The 12,262-nt window shown below is 38.0% G+C and overlaps 1 protein-coding gene across 1 annotated transcript; it reads right to left on the bottom strand.

Annotated features, from left to right (window-relative positions):
- Positions 1-536: 536 nt before the first annotated feature.
- LOC102491804 (tripartite motif-containing protein 77-like) lies at positions 537-3,441 on the bottom strand. Its single transcript, XM_027776534.1, has 4 exons — positions 3,232-3,441; positions 2,631-2,653; positions 2,291-2,388; positions 537-1,027 (listed from the first exon to the last, which is right to left on the bottom strand). The coding sequence occupies exons 1-4, from the start codon at positions 3,439-3,441 to the stop codon at positions 537-539; spliced, it is 822 nt and encodes a 273-aa protein (XP_027632335.1).
- Positions 3,442-12,262: the final 8,821 nt, after the last annotated feature.

Raw genomic sequence — 12,262 nt, 5'->3', positions numbered from 1 at the left:
ATGAGTTTTAAGCTACCGGGTCCAGGACTCGAACTGTGGTCGACTACATGGGAGTCTAATGACATAGCCATTATGCTAACTGCTGGTCCCAAGGTTTTCTGAATCCATAGAACAAGTGTTCTAATCTAATCCAGGAATCTAAGTATGAATTCCTGAAGAAATCTTGACGTGTACCCTTAAGGGAGAAATGGGATTTAGCAAATGTGGAATGGGGCAAAAGGGATTTCCAGGTCTGTGGGTAGAAAACTGTGCTCTTGCTTTAACCCATTCAAACATACCCAGGAATTTTACTTCCACTGGCTTAGAAATTAAGTAAAAAGACAAGACAGAATAACATTGGACAGTATTTTGAGACATTATTTTTATTTAAAGAAATAATATAATTTATACCCTTACAATATCAACAGTTGTTAAAAAGAGGACAATCAATCTATTTCCTAGAAACAGATGAAATTATAATGAATACAATCGAGGTTAGCTTTCTCGAGGAGCTGGCATTTCTGATAAGCGTATCCACATTTCTGACCTGTTCCTCATCATATGGGTCCAGAGATAAGGAAAGGTCGGAGAGGGGAGGAGAAGGAACATGAGAGGAGACTACAAATGAGAGAGCTATTGGCCACATTGACGAAGCTCACTGTACCACCCTCATAATCTAGGAACACCCCCACGGGCCCCAGAGGTCTCTCTACATACTGAGGTAACAGTGGGGAGGCAGTAAAGAGACAGCAATGATTGCCCTCTTTGACACAAAAAAGTAGAAAAATTCCCTCAGATTCGACCAGCATGTCATTCTTCTTTGACCAAGAATCATTGCAAAATCCGATGACCCAGTTAACACAGCCCCCAACATCTACCTCCCAGTAATGTTGGCCGGAAGTGAATGGCTGGGCTCCCCAGGCAAGAAAACACTTAGATCTTCGGGTATGGGCAATGTTGAGATAATCAGGACTGAAGAGAAAACGTCTCAGATCTTCCAGCAGGGGCACATGACAAGTGGTTGTTTCATTATCCCAGGAAATAAACACTGCAGGAAGAAGAATAGTCATATTAGCACAGTGCCATAAATTCCTGATGGACATAGCTGTCCAGTTTCTATGTATGCTAGATTATCACCGTTAATATGGGTCACAACAGCAAGAGGACTATAGAAATTTACTGATAGTCAAGGGCTACTTGTGTATATTTATAGCAAGCAAATCCTTAACACAATAAATAAAAGATATCCATGATTTTAACTCTATTCATTTCCCTGGAACATTTAAAATTATAGGATTCATAACAACTCAAACTGAATAAAAAGAACAGCTTGTCCCTCTTCAGAAAATTACAATGAATAATAATAGAATAAGAACTTTTTTTAAATGACCATTTTTTCAGGATTGATATTACTGTACATGCTTGAGTTTTCACTAAAGCATGTACAGTAATATCAACTGAAAAAAAATCCTCATATACATTTTTTAGTATCAATACTAAAGTATTAGTTTTATTCATGATAGAGCTTGAGCATGCATGAGAGAAAAATACCCTTCACAGGGGCCTGACATGCCATGATCCCAGTCCTCCACCCACTAGGATCCCAGGCACATGAGCACTGTCTCAGGCCAATTGAGACTGGACTCAACCCACTGTCTGCATGTGGCTTCCACTCCTCAGTCTGTTACGCTACCAACTGTGCCACAGAAACTTGGCACACATGAGCCTTTGTAAAGATGCTTTCTTTGTGGGAATTTTATCCCAGAATGTCTTTTGAGGAAGAAAGTGATAAATCTAGTGAAATAAGTTGCCATCTTATTTTGTGGCTCTTGTCTATAAATATTAATTTCATGTTTTTAATAAGTGTGAAGGTTATATAAAGTGTTTCTGTGCTGTGAAAATAAAGTTTTCATTGCTAACTATAAAGCATGGAAAAAAGTTGATAATTTTGGAGTAGCTCACAATTCAACAATTATCAATTTAATTAAAACTTGAAATAAATTAATATAGATGGAGGTTTCCAGACTTCATAGGAATAGGTAACATTATATTTCAGCATACTTCAGGTCATCCGAACCTTTTCTTATTGTTGACTATCTACTATTCAACTGTGTGTGTGTGGTGTGTATAATGATATTTGGCTTTTCTATAGGTTTTAATTCATTTTTTCCACCTGTTTTCCTGTAATGGCAAATTTAGTTGATAGAAATCCCAGAAATAAACAGTGGATTGACCATTGGGGACAGATTTGACACAGCAAAGCACCAAGGAGAAGAATGTACAGGTGTCCCACTGCAGGGCTGCCCCTTACCATAGAATCGACTGAGCCTGTTTATGAGTCCAGTGATGGGCCAGGAACTGAGCTCTGGGTTCACAGGTTGGGGCATATGCAGCTGCATGGTCTCACTCCTGGAAAAAAGACGCCGTTACTGTTTCTGGGCTCAGAGTTTTCATCAGAATGTTTACATCAATATTCCTCTGCAAATGCTGCCTCAAAATCCTCAGAACTATGCTCATAGGTATAAATGTAACTTCACCAACAGGGAAATGGAGCAAGTGCCAATTTATGTTATGAATATCAATTAAAACCCAATCCCACACCCTAACATTTAAATCCTGGTATACAATCCCAACAATCATGACTACCTTACCTTTTAAATATGCTTTCAAAATGCTGTAAAGAAGAAGAGAAAAGAGAGTCTTAGTATCATACAATTCATAGTAGAAAATTAAGTTCTCATTGCTAAGCATAGGTGAGCCAAACTTTTTGGTGTCAAGGACACGGATATTAATATCTTTAACTAGACTAATGTACAGTGTATTCATACTGGGAAATTAATTTTTCAAACTGTAATGATATAGAGTGATTGAATGTATAAAAAAATAGAAATAAATAAATGAGAGAAAAAAAGAGAAACTAACAAATTCTCAAATTCCTAAATATCTAAATGTCTTCAAATACTAATCCATTCCCTCTGAAGAAATTTCTGTTACAGTTTTCCAGTAATTGAATTTTTAGAAGGACATTTTCTCTTGGGTGACTGGTTACGCCTGTTGTTTCACAAAGGTTGGTTTTGTTTTTGTTTCTGCTCTTGGATCGAGAAAACTGACTTGGTCTTTGCTGTTACTTGGGCAGACAATACCATATAGCATGCTGCAAGTGAATTTTCCCAAACATTCCCTAACATGTGATGGGAGGCAGGGAATGAGGACACTTTCCAAGCCATACCTTGACTCTTCCTCAGTCCTTACCTGGAGCAGCTCCCTGTCCGGCTTATGGCACATTTCCTTGAGTTCCTCATACATTTGTCTTAACAGTATGCCCTTCAGTTCCATACTGTGTTGACTTTCCTTTAGTTGTTGCCAAATTTCTTTGCTTTCCTTTTCTAATTGCTCTAAAGAACGTCGCTCTTCACCAAAGAGCAATTGACAGACTTTGTAGTATTCGGCACGAATCATCATTCTCCGTAGAGTCACATGACCCTGAAGTGGCAATGGAATAATTAGAGCATGTATCGAGGCTGTTTTTAATCTTAATCTGTTATTTTGTCTTGTGGAATTACCAATTTGTTGCAGTGAACAGGAAATTTTGAGGCAAACACTTAGCCAACCTTTTTTTATCCTTCTCTCCCCACTAGTCTTCCCAGCCTCTAGTCATCACTATTCTACTCTCTACTTCTGTTAGGACATCATTATTAGTTTCTCTCTTTATGGTCGAACATGTGATTTTTCTCTTTATGTGCCTGGGTTACTTCACTTAATATTCTCTAGATCTTATTACTTATTCTACCCCACATCAGCTTTCCTCCACTGCTAGGTTCTGTGATGCTCATTTTGAAACAGAATATAAGGACACTCATTCTCCATTTTATCTTTTAGTATTCCACATCAAACTAATAACCATTTTTCTGCTAATTATCTTTTGTGCAAAAATACATGTGGAATGGTTTCACATCCATTTATCTGTAATTGTTTATTCCTGGCATTTTCTTTCAGGATCCCTGCAACTGCTTACTCCTTGCTCTCTTGGTTCCCAGTTAATTTTATCTCTAAAGCACAGAAAGGTAAGATGAATGTCATCTTGCCTATTGTCATCTTGCCTATTGCTGATCTCCAATATATACTTATGAAGATTTCATGATAAAATTCAAATTCCTCAGTGGTACTAGCACTTGCTGCATTGTCACCTGAGCACTGCCACTCTAATTCATGATTTAACTGATACCCACTGAGTGGAATTACCAACACTCTCCTTGTTTCTAAGTTTCTAGCTTTTACCTCTGATGGCTTTGCTTGCCTGACATGCCCATACATTTCTAAATTCAACTGATTCTCAACCTCAAATAATGGTTAACATATCTGAGAATCATTTCCTGAAAGTTCAGTTGGCTCACCTTCTGTGAAACCTCCTCTTCAGTACCTGTTGGTATTTTACGGTGTAATCCAGGAAACAAAATTTTATAGCTGGATACTTTAATTTTAGTAAAAACTAATAGCAAAGAGTCATGTTTCTCTGAATACAAACAGATGTAATCCTTTTCACTATTGCTCAGCCTGCTTATAGATGCACACATAAAGTATACTTTTGGGGACCAGCAGATGGCATAATGGTTATGTTGCTGGACTCCCAAGTAGTCCACCACAATTTGAATCCCAGACCCGGCAACTTAAATTCCCACTGGGTGTGTGCCGTGCATGCCCAAGATCCCAAGAGGAAAATGGAGAAGGGATTGTGGTGTGGCCATCCCCCCAGAGGGTGGATTTCTCACTTTCTATCTGTTTTTCTGGTGAGCACATGCACCCAATAGCAAAAATCTCTCTTTAAAATACATACATATATATATATATATATATTTATGTGTGTGTGTGTGTGTGTATAAAATCTTAGTTCAAATTCTTACTGTACAATGAATGACCATGTGACCCAAGCTGGTGCTGGAGACAGAGTGCCTTACATACCATCCATGTTTGAATTTTCCTGGTTTCTCGGTATAGATTTATCTTATTTCCCTGTGTCTTTTTCCACATGGTCCTCATTTGCTTCAAGAGCTTTTGCTGCAAAAAAACCCAATGAGTGTGAGCTGAAGAGAGGCTTATGCTGAAGACTAGATCCTAACTGAAGGAAAGAAGCAGGGGATGAGATAAATATGCACTCAGGAGGGTAGAGAAGTCATTACATCTTCACTGTAAAGACTAACAGTAAAATTAGGGAGACAATTAGAGCCTTAATATAAAGATCTGAAGATCATGTCCCACCATGGAGGGAACTGGCTTTCAAATTTTGTCCCCAAGCCAATTTTTGAAATTTACTTATTTCTTTCATGAGAATAAAAGCTGGCAGGGGTGAGGGAGAAAGAAAGACAATCACCCTCAAGAAGGTCTAATGCCATGATACTCAATGCACCCCTACCAGCCTTCCCAGCCAAGTAGAATCGTGCGTATATGCACCCAACTTGTATATGTCAATCAGGAAACCAAACTGCAATCTCCCATGTAAATTCAGAAGTGCCTGGGTACCGTGTTACTGCTGTATCACTGAGCCGGCGCATCCAAACCCATTTTTATAATTGGCTCTCACCTTAGAATTTAGTTGTCCTGATATTAGTTCTTACTCTAGCTAGAGCATAGTAGTATTTCTAAAAAGACTTCATTGGATTAGGGTTTTTAAAAAATTATAGTGGCAAATAACTGTCACTGAAATGAACAAATTTATCTACTTTAGTTTTGCATTTAATTATAATTCTAGCCATGATCAATATCATGTCCTCATCAACCCAAGGAATAAGATTTGTTACTGTAAAAATGTAAGTTCATTTTGTCTTCAGTAACATATCCTAGTCCCTGGCACGTTGCTCTGTAAATACTTCATATGTTCCACGAGCTTCTCTGCTTTATCATTTCACACATAGTGGGCCCCAGGTTCAAATATCTCTCCTTGCCATCACTTACCCGGTATTCCTCCGCAGTCCAGTCAATGGAACAGTGTCTGTGCCCCACATGCTCCCTAGTCTTACAACAGAGCATGCACAGCTGGTCCTTAATAGTCTCACAGAAGAAATCCTTTGTTCTCATGTGTATCCCACACATCTCCTCTGCAGTTTTGGATAAGATGTAAGATACTACCCGTCTGGCAAGAAATACTCGTGTTCTCAAAACTATATTGGTTTCAAAGTTTACTTGATGAGATGGTTTCTTGCACACTGGGCAACAGGCAGGAAATTGGGCTTCTTCCCAAGACAGACAGAGGCAGGGCCTACAGAAACTGTGCCCACAGCCTATGGTGACTGGGTCTATGAAATAATTCATGCAGATGGGGCACGTGAACACACTGTGGAAGTTATTGTGATCCATGTTTCTGAGGAGAGTAAAGAAAAAGTGGGTAAATTGTTTTGTTGTGTTCTTCTTAAAGAAGGCATTTTCAGAACCCTTAACAATACTATTAAGCAGGAAAATTCTTTACTGTTCTTCCTTACAAATGTTCTAGTTTATACATTAGGGTGGGATGTGTGCTGCATATGACAAAAGAATGCTGAGGAAGATCTTTAAGTTGGCAAGTTGATTTGTCAAATACAGCCCTCCCCAGCTTGTTTGCAAGTCTGTAAACCATTCCTATTTTTTAAAAAATATATCTTTTTACAAATGGACATGGAAATCAGGAGACCTGATCCAATCTTCAGCGACAGACAGTAGGTAATATTCCACCTAAAGCAATTATAGTTGTCCCTTTTTTTAGTGATTGCTTAAAATTGCAGTTTGACCTTACTTTAGCCAATGAGGCAGTAAAGTGAGACTATTAGGATTCTAGGAGTGATTTCCTTGCTTTTGCAAAGAAGCATAAGGAATAAACAACTGCTTCATTTTCCTCTGGATAGAGTTTAAACTTGATGCAATGAGCTAAATTTTTTTCTTCTCTCAAGCATAATATGCACTAGCTTTAAAGACAAAAGTAAATACCCTGATGATAACAGAGAAATAGAAGTCCTGAGTCTTTGACAACATCAAGACTTTTCTAACCAACAGATTATACTATCCGGTCATGGATGTAAAAATTGATAAGTATAAGAGGAATAATTATATTAGAAACTCATTATGCAGCCCTCATAATTAGTAATATCTTCAGGCAAGAATCAATCAATGTGCAAATCTTGGGATAAACACTCCGAGAATAAAGAATACTTATTAGTAAGTGGCTCACTTTCAACCAGCATCACATAATGTGCACACACACACACACACGCCCAGCATTGGTTTTAAGCCGCCAGGTCTGGGACTCGAACTGCAGTCAACTACGTGGGAGTCCAGCAACATAACCATTATAACGTCTGCTGGTCTATGTTTTTTTCAATAAAGTATACCAGTATTTTGTATAAGCACATATATAATTAAATATACATATATAAATAATAAAATATGGATAATGTGAGTCACATCGGTAGATATCCATAGCAAAATACAATTATCAAGTTTGTAGCTAAAAATTAAGAGCTATTTGGTGGCAGTCATTTTCCAAACCCTTACTCTGTTCAATGAAATTGTACAAAAATTAATAAATCATCTTATTAATTTGGAAAATATGTAGAGTGAAAACATACTATGGATATTCTAACAATTTATGGAAAATGTGTATCATGAAAAAATTATGAATATCAATCATTCTTTTTTCCAAAATAAACTTGTATTTCAATTCAACTTTGTCATGAACCTCTGAAGTCCCTTCTAAGTATAATGGAACAAGTTTAAGGTGGTAGAGGTATTTCTAATGACTCTATTCTTTATTGGAATCATAGACATAGATGAAAGCAGAAGTTCCCATTTTTCAGAGAAAATAGCAGAAATTGCTCTTATGTAAATTGTGTTCTTACCTGTGAGTATAGTTGAGGGATTTTTCCATTGTTCAATGTGAGATCTTGTCAAATTCAGTTCAAATAGTCACCTTGTAGTTGTAGTAAAGCTCAGAAGTCTACACTATCCAGCTGGCTCCCAACACAGTAGTTGAGGAGAAGAATGAACTCGTTCCTTTGCATGATATTTTATAGTCTCCAAAGACCACACCTATTTCCTCACAGTGATTACCTTATAAGCTTTTTGAAAGGTTTAAGTGTATGATTAGGTTTTTTAGAGATGAGACCACACCCTATTGCCCATGTTTTCATTGATATTCTTAGCCTACTTAATCCAATCACCAATTCCATTCTGTCATAGGAAGCCATCTTTTAAATTAATCTATCAATATGTAAACCAAAGATGTACTTTTAAAACAAATGAATGCCCAACATAAGGATTTCACATCTGTTTTCAGAAATCATGTTCTGATCCCAATATCCTCACCCCATTAGAATTCCCAATATTTGGTTAATTATCTGAATCTGCATCTATTTCTTTCTTGATAAAAGTGTTCTGAAAACTTATGCCAATTGGCAACAGAATGCTTGCATAAAGATGATTACTGCTTCACATTCTAAGCCTCAACGAGAACACTCATTTCTTCACCTTTACAATCCCAAAGTTTACAATCTGCATTCAATTGATTAGATTTGTTCTTTTTTGCTTCTGGAAAGATTGAAAACAAGTAGACTTCAGGAAGTTAGTGAAAACTTGGAAATAAATTGAAGTATGAGTTTAATTTAGTGCAAAACATTTTGAAATTCACACATAACTATTTTGTAACATGCTTTTTCTATCATTATTATTATTATTATTATTATTATTATTATTATTATTGCTATAGCGTGAATGTGCTCACTGGAAAGACAGAAAGACAGAAAGCAAGCATCCTTCTCCATTCTCCTCTTGGGATTTTGTGGATTTGGGGCACACACACCCATCACCCAGCAATGAATGTCCAGATGTGAGGGACTTATACAGTATATATTATATACACAACCCAATATAATAGTTGTGCCATAAGAATGGTTGGAAAATTGCATAAACTCTGTAATATTTTCAATACAGCATAACCAAATGTGTTTCATTCTGGAACATAACAAGGACTTAATATTTGGTAACTCATTAATTCATAAAACTTAAGGATCAGGAACAACAGTTAGCATAATGGCTATGTCGCTGAACTCCCATGCAGTCGACTGCAATTCGAGTCCTGGACCCCGTGGCTTAAACTCATGCCAGGTGCATGTGCGTGTGTGCCCAAGATCCTGAGAGGAGAATCAAAGAGAAGGGATTGTGGCATGGCCATCCTCCTTGGGGATGATTTCTCGCTTTTTGTCTCTCTGTCTTACTCTGTCTTTCTGACGATTGCACGTGCCCTATAGCAAATAAGCCTCTAAAAAAACCCTTTATGATCAAAAAACTTGATTAAAATTCTGTTAGAGCTTGGCAGGCATATGACACCCTTCCTGGAGCTCAGTTATGGCTGTATATGGAGAAGAGAGGCCTCCTTCACTATGCTGGTGGAGAGACTTTGGGGGAAACCTTACTCATCACAGAATGCAGCTAGGAATAAAAGAAAAGGCCTGATAGGTTCCACTGACATTGAAGGGGTGGAATCAGGCAGCCCGGAGACTGATGTGTCATGCATTTTAGTTGGGTATACTAGTGAGGTTGTATGCCAGTCACAATAAATGGACCCTCACACTCTCTCTTAAATTCCCAGGACTGAGTAGCCACAAACCCCATAGCCATGACCAGCCTGAAGACTCTAGACTGGAAAGAGTTGGGTAATTGTGTGATGCGCAGATCATTCATTCCCAAGGAAGAGCGCATTCAAAGAAGGAGCAGGCTTTAGAAGTAGCATGAATACTCAGTTTCTAATATTTCCAAATAGTCCACCCTGAAGAAAACTATGATGGAAATATCAGTTTGAGGGACCAGCAATTAGCGTAATGGCTATGTTGCTGGACTCCCATGTAGTTGACCACAGTTCGCGTCCCGGATTCAGTGGCTTAAAACTCACACCGGGTGTGTGTGCATGCGTGCTCAAGATCCCAGGAGGAGAATGGAGGAGAAGGGATTGCGGCGTGGTCATCCCCCCGGGGGGGTGATTTCTCGCTTTCTGTCTCTCTATCTCTCTCTGTCTGGCTGGCTGTCTGGCAAGTGCACGCACCGTATAGCAAAAACCTCTCCAAAAAAAAAGAAATATCAGTTTGATCCAAATCTCTGTAGACATGTATTTATGGATTTAGATATCAATTTGGGACACATTAACATAACAGTGATGTGATTGTGAGTGATTTCCCTACTTGTTTATTTCTCCCTAGCTATATTTTTGGTAAATTTTCTAGGGAAGAAAATGAGAGAAATCCTTGGACTATGATTAAATATTTAGTAATTATCCCGTATTACACACCCCTCAGGAAATATATTCTAGAAGAAAGAAATGTAACTATAGATCATAAAATATGAAAATATGTAAATAATTTATTAAATATACTCAGAAATATTACATAACTATTGGGTTGTCAGAAAAGTCATCATGGGACCAGCAGTTAGTGTAATGGCTATGTTGCTGGACTCCCATGTAGTGGGCTGTGGTTCTAGTCCTGGATCCAGTGGCTTAAATTCACACCGGGCACGTGTACATGCACGCCCAAGATCTCGAGAGGAGAATGGAGGATAATGGATTGTGGCGTGGCCCTCCCCACTGGGGGGTGATTTCTAGCTTTCTGTCTCTCTGTCGCTGGTGAGCACATGCACCCTATAGCAAAAACCTCTCTTTAAAAAAAAAAGGCCATCCTATAGCAAAAACCTCTCTTTAAAAAAAAAAAAAAAGAAAGAAAAGTCATCATATATTTTTAGGGACCAGCAGTTAGCATAATGGCTTTGTCACTGGACTACCACATAGTCGACCATGGTTCGAGTCTCGGACCCGGTAGCTTAAACTCACGCCGGGCACGTGTGCGTGTGTGCCCAAGATCCCAAGAGGAGAAGGGAAGAGAAGGGATTGCGGCAATGGCCATCCCCCCAGGGGGTGATTTCTCACTTTCTGTCTCTCTCTGTCTCTCTGGCGAGCGCACACACCCTATAGCAAAATCATCTACAAAAAAAAGGCCATCATATATTTTTGTATAGAAAAAAATATGTCAGGACTTTTCTGACAACCCAATATAATAGTCCTGCCATAAGAATGGTTGGAAAATTTGCATAAACTCTATATTTTCAATACAGCATAACCAAATGTGTTTTGTTCTGGAACATAACAAGGACTTAATATTTGGTAACTCATTAACTCAATTCCTCACATCGCTAACTAACTGTAATGGTTAATTTCATATGTCAGTTATGGTTAGTGGACTTACTAGATTACCCTCCACAATATGGATGGGCATCATCCAAACCAATGAGGGCTAGATGTGAACAAAAGGATTGAGGAATTTGCCTTTTCCTGCCACACTGCTTGAACTGGGCCATCTCACTGTACCTTCTCCTGCTATTGGATGGGGGTTTATACTAATGGCTCTACTGGTTCTCAGATCTTCACACTCAGACTAAATTACACCACTAGCTTTCCTAGGGTATCCACCTTACAAATAGTAGATCATGAAAATTCCCAGTTCCCATAATTGTTTAATGCAGTTCCTCAGAAGAATACTGTATTTATCCATTTATGTTGGTTGTGTTTCCCTGGGGAATGCTGACTAACATGCTACAGAAAGTATACACTACTGTATGATAGATAGGACCTGGTAAAAATTATATGCAAAGACTGGACAGTGTTTCAGCTAAAACCTGTTTCGAGACTGATCCACATAAGAAGTCTTTGGATTCATGTACACACACCTCCAAGAATACCAAACAGGTGTGTGCCCATGATTCAGGGCAGCTAAAGTTGGAAGTAGACAGGTAGTCTTTCTCTCTTTCTGTCTGTCTTGCTCATGGAAGAAACGAAGTGGAGTTTATTTTTTTAAAATCAATACACATTATGATTAGAGTTGATGAATAAAATGAACAGGCATTTTGTTAAAATGGTATAGTTTATTTCAAATGTATAATAGCTTAATAGTTATGATTGCAAATCGTGTAATGAACTTAAAAGTCAGAAGCAAGGCGATATGTCACTGCTTATACTTAACGTGGTTCTGGACGTTCTGTCTAGCACATTTAGGAAGAGAAAGAAAGAGTATAACAATTGCAAGTGTTACCATTATTTCCTGAAACTGTTTGTTTACCTAGAAAAGTACTTATAAACTATAACTAAGATATCGAAAAATAAACGCTTGAAATCAAAGACTTTTATACAATAAAGGATATAACTATTTTGTGGTGCTAATAGCCACAAGAACAAAATATGGAAATAAGAATATTCAGGGGCAAAGGACAGAGTGAAAAG

The sequence above is a fragment of the Tupaia chinensis genome, unplaced genomic scaffold (genome assembly GCF_000334495.1).
Source record: "Tupaia chinensis unplaced genomic scaffold, TupChi_1.0 Scaffold000680_1, whole genome shotgun sequence".
Taxonomy (NCBI): Eukaryota; Metazoa; Chordata; class Mammalia; order Scandentia; family Tupaiidae; genus Tupaia; species Tupaia belangeri.
This window is presented reverse-complemented; position numbering and strand designations above follow the sequence as displayed.